Genomic DNA, 18948 nt, shown 5'->3' with positions numbered 1-18948 from the left:
ATTTATGTTTTTAGGTTAACAGGATTCCATCTGCCACCACCAGTGACGAGTACCAAATCTGTGTTCTCACTACGTTTGACCAGTGATTTTGCAGTTAGCGCTCATGGGTTTAAAGTATATTATGAAGGTAAGTGATGGCAATATAAAAGGACCACCGCCCAGTCTAATAGAGTCAAACCAAAATTCTCTAGGATGGAAATGGAAGAAGAATCACCAGGAAGGAAGATACAGTTTATCCTGTTATCTCAAATCCTGTCCTGAGAGTCACCGTCTTAATAATCATTAATATATAATAAAATGCTAGAATGAGTAGGCTTTCATGTTTCATTGCGGTACCTGAACAGAGGAAAATCTTTCCCTTAAATCTTCTTAGGAGATGAGACCATGAAACCATTAAGGGGTTAGACATTAACAAAAGCGAACAAAATGAAAGTAACAGGAAATAAGGTCTGATTCAAGATTCAGGCATCGCAGATTCCACCCTGTTTGCTCTGCTAGAAAATAACCTGGTAAGCTGTCTTCTCCACAAGTTAGTCAAGACAAAAGGTCTATTAAGAGACAAGAGTTTGCATATTTCATTCTAAACCAGGCTTTCCAGTCCCACAAATCCATAATTCCTAATACCACAGAAAAGAAAACTAAGAAGCTCTTGAAACTAAAGCTTTTATCTAGAAGGTGGAACAAACTAATTTGGCATCAAAGCCTGACCTGAACTAATTGGAGGCCACTAATAACCTTTATTTATCCCACATAGTGTGGGTACTCATGTTTCATTATGCAAATATTGTTTGATAATTTGGTGTACCACAGGCTCTGCTGATGGTGTTAAAAATGTACAGAATCTGCATGTGTTCCTTTTTTATTTATAAATTCTGATGATAAAAATACTCTATTCCTGAAGGTTTCAGACGGAGGTCATGGACTTGTAATTTTTTTTTATGGGATTTGACAATGAAGTTGCACCTCCTTTAGGGAAGAGCCCCTTCCTACCTATAGGAATAGCATATCAGATTTCAACTCACCTCCCCAGGACCATCTTACCAGAATGCATCACCCAGATCTAAAATCATCCTAAGAGATACACAAATACAGATACAGATACAGTAGCAGGGGTGGTTACTTTCTAAAGCACATAATAATTCAAAATATGATATGTTTAAAGAGCACACTGGAGACCATATATAAAGTAGAATTGCTTTAGTATAAAGGTTAATAGTTTGCATGTGGGGAAAGTTTTAAATCAAACATTTCATCTTAGTGCTATCTTTCTCACTAGAAAAAATATCCCTTAACAAACAATTGAGTAAAAATATTTTCTCTTTTTTTATATCCTAAACAATGAAACATCATTGCAGTTTTAACACTATTTTCTACCCAATACATTTCTGAACTATCTTTTGTGTAGCAGGGGAGGCTGCATTCTAAGACTTTTTCCTCCATTGTGCTAGTAGAAATCATTATTTTTCTAAGGTGCTTTCACAATAGTCAAGTATTTTTATCTTGGCAACTTAATTCATAGTTCAAAACACTACAAACACAAAGGTTTAATTTTAAGTGTAATTTTGGCAATATTGAAGGAGTTAGTAATACAATAATTTTCTATTAAAGGCTCCTTAATAGAAAACCTGTACTCTGTTCATCCAAGTATAAATATATTTTAGGTTAGTCTATTCTTTCAGTAAGTACTAAGTACACTGAAAATGTAGTAACTTGGAAGATGAGTTAGGATGTTACCATGTTTTCTGACTCGACTGTCAAGTTTCATGAAAAATACTCAAAAATATTTTCAAAGCTCTCCATGTTTTCTACGTATATACAACATTAAATTTCTGTCTTTCCTGCTTCTGTAAAAATGGATTCGTAGATCTTCATGACATTTAAATATATGTTTGGGAGGTCCTGACTTAAAATATAAGGTATTAGGTATCTATATAGTATTGAGTGATTGGTATTCATGTTAAAGAACATCTTCAAGCATTGATTTGTGATGGTACCTTCTACCCTGTGTTAGTTTTCTATTGCTATTCTAACAAATGAACACAAATTTAGCATCTTAAAACAAAAATATATTAACTCACAGTTGTGGAACTGAGAAATCCTGGTGGTCTCCGCTAGTTTTTCTGTTCAAGGTCTCGCAGGGCTGAAATAAAAATGTCAGCTGGTTGGTCTCTTATCAGAAGGCTCTGGGAAGATACTAGTGCCCACAGCTCCCAAAGGCCTCTATCTTCCTTGTACTTGGGCCCTACATCTGAGAGCCAGCAAGGGGTGCACTGCATCCTTCTCATACTCAGAATCTCTCTGACTTCCCCTTCTGAAGCATCCCTCTACTACCTTCTTCCCCCCACAATCTCTGACTTCAAGTAGATAAAGTTCTTGTTTTAAGGGCCTGTGTGATTAAATTGGACCCACCTGGGTAATCAAGTCTGATCTCCCTGTGTAAAATTCCTTACACTTAATTACATTTGCAAGGTTCTTTTTGCCTTGTCCCATGACATATTCACTGATTCCAGAGATATTTGGTTGGGGGGTTGGGGAGAGTGGGAATGGGTTTCATTTGTCCTACCATACCATGGGACACTATGTAACATTTTACAGAGGGAGCAGCTGCAAGTATTTATTTAACCATGGCCAATGAGTCTGTCAAGACCAGCTGGTGTATAGTAGTCCCCTCTTAATCACAAGGTATATGTTACAAGCCCTTCAGTGGATGCCTGAAATCGTGGATAGTTCCTAACTCTCTATATACTATATTCTCTCTTATACATACATACTTATGATAAAGTTTTGTTTATAAATTAGGCATAGTGGGGCATCTGGGTGGCACAGTCGATTAAGTGTCCCACTCTTGATTTCAGCTCAGGTAATGATCTCGGGTTGTGAGACCAATCCTGACCTCCACTGGGCTCTGCGCTCAGTGGGGAATCTACTTGAGGATTCTCTCTCTCCCTCCCCCTCTGCCCCTTGCCTGTCTCACACACTCTCTCTAAAAAAAAAAAAAAAAGTAAATAAATCTGGGGTGCCTGGACGGCTCAGCCAGTTAAGCATCTGCCTTTGGTTCACGTCATGATCCCGGAGTTCCGGATCGAGCCCCACATTGGGCTCCTATTCAGTGGGGAGTCTGCTTCTCCCTCTCCTTCTGCCCCTCCCCCCGCTCGTGCACGCTTGCTCTCTCTCTCTCACCCTCTCGCAAATAAATCAATAAAATCTTTAAAAAAGTAAATAAATTTTTAAAATATTAGGCATAATAAGACATTAACAACAATAATAAAATGAATAATCATAATAATATACTGTAATGAAACTTTGTGAACATGGTCTCTATCAAAATATTCTGTACTCACCCTTCTTGTGACGATGTGAGATGATAAAATGCCTACGTGATGAGATGAAGTGAGGTGAATGACGTAGGCACTCTGATGTAGAGTTAGGCTACAATTGACCTTCTGATGATTCGTCAGAAGGAGGATGATCTGCTCTCGGACTACAGTTGATTCTGGGTAACTGAAGTGGAGGAAAGCGAAACTGCGGATAAGGCGGGACTATCGTATTGTGAAGTCCAGAAAACTTAGTTTGAAATTTCTTTCTTTTTTTTTTTTTAAGATTTTATTTATTTGCGAGAGAGAGAATGAGAGACAGAGAGCATGAGAGGGAGGAGGGTCAGAGGGAGAAGCAGACTCCCTGCTGAGCAGGGAGCCCGATGTGGGACTCGATCCTGGGACTCCAGGACCATGACCTGAGCCGAAGGCAGTCGCTTAACCAACTGAGCCACCCAGGCGCCCTTAGTTTGAAATTTCAAAGCTCATTTTCCACATCCCTACATTTCGGATCCAAGTTATCATTCCATAATTACCTCAAATTACAACTCTGGACCCTACTCCTACTACAATGAAATTAATCTACTAATTTGGACATTTCCTCTAAATTTATACCTGCACGTTTTGTTTTTTTTCAGATGATCCTAATGTCTGAATCTCATTAATTTTCATTACATTTTCCTCTATATAATCATTTCCTAGTCATCTTTTGTTTGAAGTATAATTGACACACACTGTTACGTTAGTTTTAGGTGTACAACATAGTGATCCAAAAAATCTATAGGTTATGCTATGCTCATCACAAGTGTAGCTACCATCTGTCACCATACAACCCTATTACAATACCACTGACTATATCCCCTTTGCTGTACCTTTCATCTTAATCTTTCAAAGTATCCTAAGACCTTGTCCTTGTGTATTAGAATTTATGAGAACCCTCTGTATTAGTAATATTTGTGTATCTATCTGTGTTTCTCAATCTGCCAACACTGGACCGCATGCATCAGAATCATCTGGAGAATTTGTTAAAATGTAAAATATAAAATTCTTGGCCCCAGTTACATATCCTGAATCAGACATGGAATGAATTCCTAGAATATGCATTGCAATTCCAATTGTAAATCCAATAAAGAATATATAATTGATAAATGTAAGTCAGTCTCTGATCTTCACAGAACTCCGTTCTTACAAACTTCTATTGCCCTACTTCAGCCCATTTACTTTAAAACTCTGGAGGGTGTGTTTCACAAATTTTGACTGAGGTTAAGAGCTCTTATTCATTTACTGGAAACACTTTTCTTTTAAACTCCTTGAAGTCAAAGCTGTGAGTTGTTAAATTTCTGTGGAAAATTTTCCCACTAATATCTAGCTGCATTTATCTTTATCTTTTCTCATTACCGTCTACCATACACCTCAATATCTTGTCACTATTTCCCAAGGTTTTTTTTTTTTTTAACAGTACTTTAGTTTCATTTTTTATGTTAATAAAAACAAATAACTAAAATACTGTTCTATGAAACAGTAAATTTGAGAAACACTAACATATACTAGGTTGAATAGTAATATAACCATTTTTCAAAATTCGATCAGGATAAACCTGGTAAGATCTGTGTTCTATGGAGCTCATAGTGAGAAATACTCTTAGGTCTTTTCTAAATCTGCCAAACAGAATTCAAAATATATTCCAGTTTCTGCTAAAAGTTGTTTCGTATAACAGAGTTCTTTTACATTTTACTTCAAAGATGCATAATCATTTTTTATAGGTAAAAGGGTTAAAAGTTTTCACCTTTAGAAAATATACTGTTAAATCATTTTTATCTTTTAATTCAGATACAGAAATTTGGCTAATAACACTTTATTCACTGAGTGATCTCTTTGTGCCAATCACAGTGCTAAACATTTTACATGGATTTTCCCACCCTAGAAAATTATATGAAAAAAATTTAATAAGCAAGAATTTAACAAAAAATTACATTAACATAAAATATGTATAAATTCCCTGCAAATGTAAACCATATACATTTTGGAGACCTATTTTATATCTAACTATAAACTATAATTCCATTTATAGTTAAATGGGTAGGATCACATAGAGTTTAGTACAAAAGAGTATTATAAAAATAAAAATTACTGATAATGTATATTAAAACAATATGAAACATAAAAGCTGAAATGTATTCTTACATTTATTATGGGTGACCTATATTTCTTTGTTCTTTTTAACTACTTGACATACAAATGAATATTTGTACTACTTACTATTCTATTTAGCTATCTGTCACAATTAAAAGTTTGTCCTTGAGGGGTGCCTGGGTGGCTCAGTCTTTAAGCATCTGCCTTTGGCTCGGGTCATGATCCCAGGGTCCTGGGTAATGCTCAGCAGGAAGCCCGCTTCTCTCTCTCCCACTCCCCCTGCTTGTGTTCCCTCTCTCACTGTCTCTCTTTGTCAAATAAATAAATAAAGTCTTAAAAAAAATTAAAAAAAATAGAAGTTAATCCTTGGGAACATCAAATGACTTTAGTGATTTTTAATTTTAGGGGTTATTTTCAATTCCTAAACTTTAAAAATTTAAACTGCAGTACCATGAAATTTAATGAAGAGCTTACAATTTAAGATCAAGTTAATTATGGTTCTGGCAAGACAGTTGAATTGTAGCAAGAGAAATTTATGTAATAAAATTAAATATATTAAACAGTTTGCTACCAATAAAGGTAAGTTAGGTTCATAAAAGAAGTTAATGGATCATTACCTTAAATACTTTTAAGAATAAATGAAAGATATTACATTTAAAAAAACAGATGTCATACATGTAAAGACAATTTTTCCTCTTGCTCAAATTCAAACCTTTTGCCTTTCAGGTTTCATAGAGTCAGCCTACTTAGGTATAGAAATACATCTCTATCTCTTCTTCCCTGAACACCCTGTACACACGTCTTTGGCCTATTCATTTCTTATTCTTTCAGGCTTTATGCAGGACTTAATCATTTATAGAAACTCATTTATAGAATCCAAGGTTGAGCCCAAAATGCTCAATGATCTTTTTCTACATGCTTAGATATGTACATGCCTTGTCACAATACTGTCTCTTACCGTTTTGGATGTTTTTGCTCACATAGGCTATGAGTAGCTTAAGGGTATGGTATCTACTTTACTTGTTTTACAAACATGTCTCCTGAAACATGGAAAGCACTTAATACATGCTTGTTAAACTCAACTGATATATAGATATCTAATAATTTCATCAGTAATGAAGAATTTTTTTAAAGATTTTATTTATTTATTTTGACAGAGAGAGACAGCAAGACAGACAGTGAGAGAGGAAACACAAGCAGGGAGAGTGGCAGAGGGAGAAGCAAGCTTCCTGCTGAGCAGGGAGCCCGATGCGGGGGCTCAATCCCAGGATGCTGGGATCATGACCAGAGCCGAAGGCAGATGGCCAACGACTGAGCCACCCAGGTGCCCCAGTATTAAGGAAAGAGTTAATATATCTCCCACTTTCCAAGAATTAAAATGGCAGTCAATGTCTTAAAAGGCAGATGTAGGCTACGTTTAACTACTTAGAACTTGTGATATTCATTGATATTTACCTTAAATAAGTAAGGTGTAGTGAAATTTGGGGCTTTTTATTTGAGAAAAGCCATAAATGATATTTAAAATTATTTTCCTTTTATGCATATGTTCTTTGCTTTAAAATCTTTACTTACTTGAAGTAGTTTATGAAGCATTTTTAAAAATACAAAATTGCTCATATAGCATAACAAGAAAATCAAGATGAAAATGAAAAATTGCTAAAACCAGTGATATATGACCTATTTAATCTTTTTGATTCATGTGGAAAAGATAAGATAATGTTGAAGATTGTGTTTTATTCCCCAGAAATAGGATTATTAAACTTATTATGTAATCTCATTTCACATTGAATTTCCTTCTTTTATATATGTTGCTAAATGTGTTGTTTCTGCCAACTGCTATAATTTATCATTTTGATATGTGTGTTAGAATGAAGTTTAAGACTGTGATAATTTAAGATTCCAGTTATAAGTCAAAGATTTTTTTGTGTTTTATACATTCAAAGACCATACACTGTGATAATTTGTTATAAGTAATAGCTTACAAGAAAATATACTATAAGCTTGGTTAAGAAATTACTTTGTGAATTTATCTTGATTCCCCCTACTAAAATGTAGTAAGTTAGAAAAATATAAATTAATGTTTATTATTTGACTATAAGAATGATCGCATACCACAGAAAATTAAATCTGAAATGACTTTTTCCTTAAAAAATAGTTAATCTCTTTAACAGTTATAATTTAATATCATAAAAAAATAAACATAGATAAAATAAAATGCAAATATTTTAACAGGAATAATACATAGCATCAATCATTTTGAGTCAATGAATATGCCTACTGTATAAGATAAAATTATATTTCCATATAGAGAAATAATTGTTATAAAATCCTATTTTTGGTACTTATTACACAACTCTCAGTTTAAAGATGGATTTTTGGTCATTTTTCCCATACCACATAAGAAAACATAGTTTACAAAATGCATTCAATATTCCAATAAAATTATAATTTTTCTATCTATACAGTATGCTATCTTGTCTAGAATATTCTTTAAATTTTGTATACCTTTTAATCATATTTTTAAAAAGTCAACTTCTAACGCTAATGAATGTGGGAAGCTGTTATCAAAACCTTAATTAATGGAATTCCCCCGTGAGAAAGGGAGACACAAAAAGACACAAAAAGTTTTTTATTTGGTCACAGGTGAAGCAAAGTCATAACAGGAAGTAAATGGGAAATAGATAATAAAAAAACAAAAGGAATGCAGGAAGCTAATCTGAAACAATATCAATTAATAATATTCTTGGAACAACATGTTGATGTTTCCTCATATGATGAAATGTGAATTGACTTCAAGGCATGGTTTGTGGGGCTTTTTAGTATTATTCAGGTACTTAAATGTTCTTTAGTTATTGTTCTTTTTATCTAATTATTACATTAATGATAATATTTTCAATTTGTAGTTAAAACAATCGCATCTTCTAAATAGTTTTCCTCATATTCATTTGAAAGTACCATAATTTGGTTGTCTGTCATCTTTGAAGGCACTTATTGATACTTTTGGTTCTTTCACCCTGCTTTCAATTGGAGACTATATTTCTTATCTTACAAGCAGATCTCTGACAGTTGCTCTTCTGTTCACTAGTCTTCACTGGTTATGCTTCATGCAGTATTTCGTCGTGTCTTTCCATGCCGATGTGTCATAACATTTGTTTCTTATAGGGATATTTAAAGGAATTCTGTCCACAAAATGATCATCCTCATCTATATTGGTTTTATATTTATGTTGTGTAATAAATATTGCCACCATTTCGCAGACCTGTACATCACAAATTATAATCTCAGAGTTCTATAGGTCAGACGTCTGGCTCGGTTTTTAGCTCAGATGTCACAAGGCTACAGTCAAGGTATTGGCTAACACTTAGGTGGTCTTAGGTGGCTCCACCTAAGACCAGGTTCCTATTCTAAGCTTACTGGTTGCTGGTAGAATTTATTTCCTTATAGTGATTTGATTGAGATCCATATTTTCTTGCCGGGGATTGACCAGGGACTTGGCTCAGTTTTTATAGGCTGCCTGTGGTTCCTTACCATTCCTCCCACAAAAGGCATTCACGACGTGGCTTTCTTCCAGCTTAGCTGGAATACATCTGTCTGACTTTACCTCCCTCTCCAGTTGACTAGTAAAGATTCCTGTATAACATAACATAATTACAGGAGTGACTGTCCCACCACCAATGCCAAATAATGTAATCTAATGAAGAGGGCAACTTTCTCATCATATCCAGAGGTTCCACCTGCATTCATGGTGAAAAGGTGGCTCTTGGAGTCCATCTTAAAATTCTGCGTAGTATATTCTGGTGAGTGACTCATTTAAGTGATAGCTAAACATAAGATAGAAAATACAAGGAGGGGAAAAAACAGAAAGTTTGAAGATGCATTTTATAATTAATCAACCTAAGTGGATCCATTCTTTTCCCAAAAAGAGATAAAATTAATGTATTCTTCACATTTTTTCTCCTTACATTGGTAAATTAATTTCTTTTAAGTTAGTAAATAGTACGTCTTTATATTCTATTGTATAGGGTAGATACAATTTAAATATAATCTTATGATGTGTTTCAGATTCTTATTTTTCAGAAGATCACATTTTAATATGAAGGTATTTTTTAACGTGGATGTATTTTTTAACATAGCATGTCTTTCTTCTTAGTGAGAAATAAAGGGTAATAGATAAACTTTTAAAGCGTTGAACATGGTGTTACAAGACCTAATATTTAATGTTGATTTTATCACTCAGATGCTGTGAGGCTCAGTTCTTCATAATGTAAAATGATTAATATAATACTGATCCTACAAGGTGTTTTGGAGATCCAGGGAGTTAATGATGTAACATTCATGAAGCAGTGTCTAATATGTAAAGATTCAGTAAATGTTAGCTCTGTCAATATTATGTCAATATATAATATTGCATATTATATGTTAAATGCATAATATTGATATATTAAATAGTGAATCCATAATATTAATATATAGTCAACATCATAGATTTGTCATATATCTATATGTCCGTTTATATTATAATGCTTGGTGATGACATATAAACTCTTTGAATTTCCATCTTCTCAAAAGGAATACTGTATCCAGGTATTTGTTTTGCCTTTCTTAGAAAGTTGTTCAAATAAGAAAATAGAAGTGACAATTATCCAAGTGTTATCTGGGCTCAATAATTATGCAGTAGCACCCTAATCTAAGTTTCCCTAGAATCAAAGTGCTAATGGGCAATAATCTATTTTCAATTTGAACCAAAGGAAGAGATGACACTTTTTACACGTGCACACACATGCACAGTGCTCTTCCAGTGCCACGGGTCAAAAGAGAAGGAATCCTCTCAGGAGTTGCCCCTCTGAGCTAACAGGTCAGTGCTAGAAACAGAAATGGAGCATGATGAGGCAGTCATTCCCATTGACTTGAAGAGAGAGCACAATGGAAGAATGAAAAGTCTTGTGCAAAATCTAATTAAATAATACTCATTTTATCAATACAATCCTTCAAGCAAGTGCTTAAACAAAATTTCAAAAGAACTTTATGGATTATTATAAGGACCCTGGAGCAATGAAAAACATCTTTGTACAGATATGGTGGCTAGAAAAGATGATGCCTGGAAACAAAGGTAGCAATATGTGCGAAACTGTGTGTTTTGTTTTGGTCATTTTAATAAATATAATTGTTGTTGTTTTGGTCATTTTGATAAATATAATTATTTTCTTTGAGTGATGAAGGAGTAACAGAAACTACTGACCCATCTGTAAAACTTTATAGTTCAATATCTACATATTGTCAAGAACTGTGAAGGTTCTGAGATTTTGCCCAACTCAAAAGTTAACAAATTAGCCTGGCACAGTTTAATGGATGCTGGCAGAAGACTCAAAACTACTGAGTCAGGGACAAAGACTTACATAGAGTGACACAAATACCCAGATTATCAGCAATTGTTCAGGTTCTCAAAGCCTCAATTCTCACAGGACAATGAAAAGAGGGCTGGTAAACCTGCTTATGAGATATTGGAAAACTTGAGAGGCATAAGGAAGATTGTTTCCTAGGACATGTGTATAGTGTTCTACCACTGCGGTATCTGGATTCCATAAATTTTAGATAAATTTCAATCACCTTTTCAAATGCCAAATAAAAGATACTTTTAAGAATCATTTTATAGGGCACCTGAGTGGCTCAGTCAGTTAAGTGTCTGCCTTTGGCTCAGATCATGATCCCAGAGTCCTGGGATCGAGCCCTACGTCAGGCTCTGTGCTCAGTGGGGAGTCTGTTTCGCTCCCTCTCCCTCTGCCCCACCCTTGCTTGTGCTCTCTCTCAAATAAATAAATAAAATCTTTTTTTAAAAAAGAATCATTTTATAAAGATCCTTCAAAAGGGTAGATTCTATCTAAAAACTTCAAAATTTGTATTCCTCATTTTTAGTATTATTTTAAAAAGCATTTAATAAGCTTTTAGTTAATATTCTATGTATACTTTTGGATAATTTTGTAAATATCATCCGAACATAATGAGTGCTATTTCTTTTCTTCTTTCCCATCTTTTATATTTAGGAGTGTTTGTTGAACTATCTTTCCATACTGTAAGATATACCTATTCCATCATAATTTCATTAGGGTTTCTCCACCTACATTTATTTGTAAAATCGGTCTCTCATTTGTCTTTTTGTACTTTTGTTTGCTTGTTTTATATCAGAGTAGTAGGAGTTTATATGATGAATTGAGTTGATTTCCTAACACAGGTACTACAACATAAATTTCAGATGACTGTAATTAAATTTTAAAAATGAAAATGTAAAGTCCATGAAGAAATACAGCAGAATATTGTCAGCTCATGGGACAGGAAAGTTTTCTAACTACAAAAGCCAAAAGGAAAATATGTCACTAAGGAAAAGATTGATAGATTACACTAAATAAAATGTGAAAGCTGCTGAATTTTTAAAAGTCATCCTTATATTAAAAGGCAAACAAAAATGAGGATTTAAAATTCACAACCTATGGGACAAATATATATGTATATATATATGTTTTATATACAGTATATATAAAAAAACTATTGTCTCTGACATAAAATTTGTAAAAATTATGAATTAAAAATTTGCAAAAAAGGTAAAAATGTTGACAGCATGTAAATAAAAGACTAACATAAATTTATCATTAACACTAATCTTATGCTTAGAAATAATTTTGGCTCGTGGGTAGAGAAAAATAGCAAAATGATTTTCTTTTTTTTTTTTAAAGATTTTATTTATTTATTTGACAGAGAGAGACACAGCGAGAGAGGGAACACAAGCAGGGGGAGTGGGAGAGGGAGAAGCAGGCTTCCCGCTGAGCAGGGAGCCCGATGCGGGGTTCAATCCCAGGACCCTGGGATCATGACCTGAGCCGAAGGCAGACGCTCAATGACTGAGCCACCCAGGCGCCCCGCAAAATGATTTTCTTGAACTTAGTAGCCATGAAGAAGAAATAGGAAATAAAGTCAAGGCAATTAAAAATGAAATGTGTTCAGATGAGAAATTTATCAAATGAAATCTTTCAAATACGAGTTTTTTAATGTAAGAAGAGAGAATTTATCTATATGAATTTCTTTTCATTATGAGTTAGAGAAAAATTTGACATATGAAAACATAGATGGTATATTTTGATTTATATTGGATAGTACACAGCCTTCTTATAATGTAAATAAGAATTCCCATTTCATTAATTTCTGGAAATTTTGTTTCTTTATATTTCTGTAATTTTAAAGCAGATTTATCTGTGTGTAGTTTCAAAGGCTCCACATTATTAATTTTTTGCTTCTTCACGTGTATTTATTTGTTTGTTTCAAGGTTTTATTTAAATTCTAATTAATTAACATATAGTGTAATATTAGTTTTAGGAGTAGAATTTAGTGATTTGTCACTTACATATAACACCCAGTGCTCATCACAAGGGCCCTCCTTAATACCCCTCACCCATGTAGACCATCCCCCTGCCTGCCTCCTCTTCAGCAACCCTTAGTTTGTTCTCTATAGCTAAGAGTCTGTTTCATGGTTTGCCTCTCTCTCTCTTTTTTCCCCCATGTTCATCTGTTTTGTGCCTTAAATTCCACATATGAGTAAAATAATCTGGTGTTTGTCTTTCTTTGACTTATTTCGCTTAACATAATATACTCTAGCTCCATCCATGCCTTTGCAAAAGGTAAGATATCATTCTTTTTGATGGCTGAGTAATATTCCATTATCTCTCTCTCTCTCTCACTGCTTCTTTCTCTATTCATCAGTCTAAATGGACACTTGGGCACTTCCCATAATTTGGCTATTGTTGATAATGCTGCTATAAACATTGGGGTGCCTGTGTCCCTTCAAATCAGTATTTTTGTATCCTTTGGGTAAATAACCTAGTAGTGCAATTGCTGGATCTTAAGGTAGTTCTATTTTTAACTTTTTGAGGAATTTCCATTCTGTTTTCCAGAGTGGCTGCACCAGTTTGTATTCCCACCAACAGTGTAAATGGGTTCTCCTTTCTCTGCATCCTCACCAACACCTATTGTTTCCTATGTTGTTTATCATGATGAAGTCCCACTAGTTCATTTTTGCTTTTGTTTCCCTTGCCTCAGGAGACGTGTCTAGTAAGAAGTTTCTATGGCTAATGTCAAAGAGGTTGCTGCCTATGTGCTCTAGGGTTTTGATTGTTTCCTGTCTCACATTTAGGTTCTTTCATCCATTTTGAATATAGTTTTGTGTATGACATAAGAAAATGGTCCAGTTTCATTCTTCTGCATGTTGCTGTCCAGTTTTCCAAGCACCATTTGTTGAAGAGACTATTTTTTTTTCATTGGATATTTTTTCCTGCTTTGTTGAAGATGAGTTGGACCATATGGTTGTGGTTCATTTCTGGGTTTTCTATTCTGTGTCATTGATCTATGTCTCTGTTTTTGTGCCCCTACCATACTGTCCTTATGACCAAAGCTTGGTAATATAGCTTGAAGTCCAGAATTGTGATGTCTCCTAGTTTGCTTTTCTTTTTCTTGAAAGAAATTGCTGTGGCTATTCAGAAGTCTTTTGTGGTTCCATACAAATTTTAGGATTGTGTGTTCTAGCACTGTGAAAAATGCAGGTGGTATTTTTATTTATTTTTATTTTTTATTTTTTTTAAGGGTAAAGTGGGTATTTTATTTAATTGTACTTAAACCTATAAACTACCAATCAGCCAAACTTGTACTATTATCATGATACATTAAAATACAAAACATCTTTCTACAAATACTAGAATAATGAACAAATTAACAGTTCTAGTAAAACATCACAAGGGACAGAGGAAATCAATGAAGCACATTATAGCTTAACCCTCCACCATTAACAATTGAGGTTATTAACAAGAAAAGCCTCACACTCTCGGAAAATACAAATTATCCTTCATCACACGTCTTTGTATCTTCACTTCCTATTCTTGAGGTTAGATTCTAGAGTCTAAAGATATCCACATTAGGATTGTATCTAGTTATCTGTAGCCAGAAACACCTTTTATCATGTTGTCCATAGCAGCCAATGCTACTGAAACCTCTTTGACTCCAATCGTACCCCCTCAATGAACACAATAAGAATAAAGGGAAACAGAATATCGAGGCAGAGATATATGGGACGCTAAAAGACAAAGCCTAGGAGAAGTAATACAGCCACTGCCCAAATTGAGATCAAATAATATACTCATCATCACACATCTTCAGGCTGTATGTTCACAGAGTAATTTGGGAACAAATCCATTATTTGCTGGGTACTACAATACTTAGCAGGTTGTTGTATTTTGGCTTTCCCCAGAAGTTTCTAAGATGGACTCCAAATCGCTGAAGGAATTTTGCTGGAACTGGATCTGGGGCTGCTGGGATTCCTCTCCACAGTTCTGGAGCTGATTGTTCCAGGCTTGGGGGCACCAGGTCCGACTGGTTCAGGAATAGTTGCTCCAAGACTGGCCGTTCCAGGAGTGGTTGCTCCAAGACTGGCTCCAGGTCTGGTTGCTCCAGTTTGGGTTATTCCAGGTCTGGTTGCTCCATATTGGAAGGTTTCTGGAAGTGTTCCTCAGGTATCCCTGGTGGTAGGAATAGAAGCCTGGGTATTCTGCGGTTGCTGTGCTGTTCTGAGTCACACTCTTGCTCTCCTTTGGCCAATGGTTTTTCTGCCACCTCTTACATTTCATTCTCTGGTTCTGGAACCAGGTCTTCACCTGCTTATAGCTAAGGTTCAGAATGTTGGAAAGTTCTTGCATCTGCTGGAGACTGAAGTATTTCTGTCTCTGAAATTGATCATTGAGGACATAGAGGTGGGTCTGAGAGAACAGGGTCCTGATCTTCTGTTTCTTGCCCTGGGCCATATCTTCCTTCCTCACTGTTCTCTCCTCTCCAGAAATGGGTGGTAGTTTTACCCTGGGACTGGTGGAGGAGTTGGGTCTGTCCTGAGCAAGCAGATCCATGGAGGAAGGAAGAGGAGAGACGGTCTCTGCGTGGGGTGTCTCAGCAGATGACATTTGCAGGGATGCATAATTTTCTTCAGGCCCATAAATCTCAGGCATTAGAGAAGAGTCTCTAGAACTGGGTGCTTTGGGCCAGGTGGGCATTGGGGCAGAGCTGGATCTGCACTCATGTTGGTGAGTTGAGGGTAGATGGGGGGTGGGGGCTGTGAAGAGCGAGACTGTAAGAAAGGCCCAGGCTTATGGATCTAGGTGGAATTGCTGAGAGGAGTAGGAAGACCTCCAGATGTTAAGAGTCTGAGAAAGACAGGATGAAGTTGGTCACCACTGCAATAGTAAGAGACAACCAGCCCAATGGAGCCAAAGGTGAAGATTTTGGAACGCAGGTGGTATTTTTAAAGGGGTTGCTTTAACTGTGTAGATTGCTTTGGGTACTATGGACATTTTAACAATATTTGTTCTTCCAATCCATGAGCATAGAATGTTTTTCCATTTCTTTGTGTCATCTTCAATTTCTTTCATGAGTTTTCTATAGTTTTCAGAGTACAAGTCTTTCACCTTTTTGGTTAGGTTTGTTCCTAGGTATCTTATGGTTTTTAGTGCAATTGTAAATAAGATCAGTTCCTTGATTTCTCTTTCTGCTGCTTCATTATTGTATAGAAATGCAACAGATATCTGTAAGTTGATTTTGTATCCTGTGACTTTACTGAATTCATGTATCAGTTCTAGCATTTTTGGTGGAGTCTTTTGGGTTTTCTACATAGAGTACCATATCATCTGTGAACAGATAAAGTTTGACTTTTTCCTTGCCAATTTGGATGCCTTTTATTTCTTTTGGTTGTCTGATTGTTGAGGCTAGGACCTCCAGTACTATGTTAAACAACAATGGTGAGTGTGGACATCACTATTTTGTTTCTGACCATAGAAGAAAAGCTCTCAATTTTCGCCCATTGAGGATTATGTTGGCTGTGGGTCTTTTGTATATGACCTTTATGATGTTGGGCTACATTCTCTCTATCCCTACTTTGTTGAAGGCTTTTATCAAGAATGGATGCTGTACTTTGTCAATGCATCTTGCAATCCAACTCTTTCTGCATCTACTGAGAGGGTCATATGGTTCTTATCCTTTCTTTCATTAGTGCGGTGTATCACATTGATTGATTTGTGAATATTGAACCACACTTGCAGCCCAGGAATAAATCCCACTTGACTGTGGTACTGTTGGATTCAACTTGCTAGTACTTTGTTGAGAATTTTTGCATACATTATTAATTTAATTTAAGAAATAGTCTGAAAGACTGTTGGATTACATTTTAATTATTTTTAAATTATTTAATTATGACCATGTATTATTTCATTGTGCTCTCTTGAGTCAAACTGATATAATTTTATTTAAAATAGAAAATATGCTAACAATATTAGTAACTCAAATTTTATATTTTTCTAATAAACCATGTATGTCATTTTACCAGAAATTGATTACAAAAATACTGAGGTATGTTTATCACACAAATTAAATTTTTTCATGGAGGTCTACTTCAAATTTGTATTAATTTGTATTTTTTTTGGTTCAAAAAATTTATTTATTTGAGAGAGAGCAAGCAAGTTTGAGAAGGGAGGGCAGAGGGAGAGGGAGAGGAAGAGAATGTCCAGGAGACCCCCTGCTGAGGCCCGAGTGGAGGCACAGCTCAATCCCAGGACCCCGAGATCATGACCTGAGCCTAAACCAGGAGTCCTATGTTTAATTGACTGAGCCACTTAAGTACCCCTAAAATTTTTTTAAATTAACTAATTAATTTTTTTTTTTTTTAGTAATCTCTACATCCAACCTGAGGCTCTAACTCATGACCCTGAGATCAAGAGTTGCATGCTCTTTTTTGACTGAGCCAGCCAGGCACCCCAAATTGTCATTTTAGACTCAATGTCCATCTGAAATTGATAAATGAAATTTATCATAGTACATGACCAGTTAAAAACTTGGAGTGTGAAACTCAGTACTACCTCATATGCTTCATTCTATATAAACATATATGACAGACATTGATAACAGCAGTTTTAAATAAACCCTAAAGATTTACATGACTTGAATCCTTTACATCTATTTTGATTTTTTCATGTTAACATGTCTTTTAAATAGTCTTTATTATTCTCTTCACATTTTTTGCCAGTTGACCAAAAAATTGTTTGAAATACACTTTGCAAATGTGCTATAACACTACTGTATTAAGAAAAATAAATACAAATCTAAATTGATGTGATTTTACTAGATACTTGAATGAATCTTAGGATCAACAAAAGTTCTCCAAAGCATTTCTGGGGAAGTGTGTGGAATCATAGTATGAATAAATCAACAATCCTTCAATTATTATGGAGGATTGCATAATAACATTAGAGTAGAAATATAAAATATTTATCACTACAGAGAAATGCTAGAATACTCTTTATTGTAAAATTACTTATATTTACTAAGAAATCTTAATTACTTGATGTAAAAAATAATATTGTAATGATGTAAATGTTTATAAATGTAAATGGAATGAATGATTAGAAAAAAGTAAATTATATTGCTAGAGTAAACCAATTCCATTGTTTACTAATTATGTGTTAATGAAAAATCCTTTGACTTAGGCCATGGAACAAAAGTTTGTTAGAATTTAAAGATTGAAAAGGAGGATAATTCTCTGTTCAGGGTTTCCCACCTTTGGGGTATATGGCTCTATGTATGTGTGAAATTAGGAACACGATGGAACCTTGGTAGGACAAACCCTCTACTTGTAGAGTTTTTTGTCAGCGTTGTTTGTTGGTTTGTTTTACTTTGTGACTTTTTTTCTGCAATTGTCTGCTGTGCCATGTATCACCAACTTTTTTCTAATAAATCTGTCTCATTATTTTCCATAAAGGGATATAGTATTAGTTCTCCTCTTAGATAAACAAAAACAAACACATAAACTTCTCGTGGTGCTGCTTTACCTTCAGGCTTTGCTCCATTTCTTTGGTCCTCCTTTCATAAAAATTTCTCACAAAGTTGTCTATATGTTCTTTGGTCACCTTCTTCACTTTTATTTTTTTTTATTTTTTTATTTTTTTAAAGATTTTATTTATTTATTTGACAGAGAGAGACACAACACAAGCAGGAGGAGTGGGAGAGGGAGAAACAGGCTCCCTGCGGAGCAGGGAGCCCGACGCGGGGCTCGATCCCAGGACCCTGGGACCATGACCTGAGCCGAAGGCAGACGCTTAATGACTGAGCCACCCAGGTGCCCCAACAAGCTCAAATTTTTTAGTTAGTAGATTCAACAGAGACATAAAATGACATTTCTACAATCAGAACAAACATAGCATACATAGGAAAAAGGAAAGTATTGCAGAAAGGTATACTATTATTCAATGCATATGTGGACATAGGTGATTAATATAGAGTCTTGTTATTATACTCATATATCTTGGCTTTTGGGAATTGTAAATCAACCAAAAGATATAGGTGAAATTTAGATTCCCCGTCTTAAAAGCCTACACACCCACTTTGAATGAATAGCATGTATAGCAATATTTAACAGAATTTTTTTTTT

The 18948-nt window shown here is 35.0% G+C and overlaps 1 protein-coding gene and 1 pseudogene across 2 annotated transcripts in view; one reads left to right on the top strand and one right to left on the bottom strand.

Annotated features, from left to right (window-relative positions):
* The window catches only part of CSMD3 (CUB and Sushi multiple domains 3), a 1160890-nt gene that overhangs the window by 172469 nt on the left and 969473 nt on the right, over positions 1-18948 (top strand). For both annotated transcript variants that reach the window (XM_081816413.1, XM_081816412.1), the window contains exon 3: positions 15-127. In XM_081816413.1, the coding sequence (XP_081672539.1) occupies positions 15-127 (113 nt within the window). The remainder of the gene's footprint in view (positions 1-14; positions 128-18948) is intronic.
* On the bottom strand, positions 14610-15552 carry LOC102726574 (homeobox protein NANOG-like; annotated as a pseudogene).

This window comes from Leptonychotes weddellii, chromosome 4 (assembly GCF_054177405.1).
Source record: "Leptonychotes weddellii isolate Sample4059 chromosome 4, ASM5417740v2, whole genome shotgun sequence".
Classification (NCBI taxonomy): Eukaryota; Metazoa; Chordata; class Mammalia; order Carnivora; family Phocidae; genus Leptonychotes; species Leptonychotes weddellii.
Note: the sequence above shows the minus strand (reverse complement) of the source record. Positions and strands in the feature narration are given on the sequence as shown.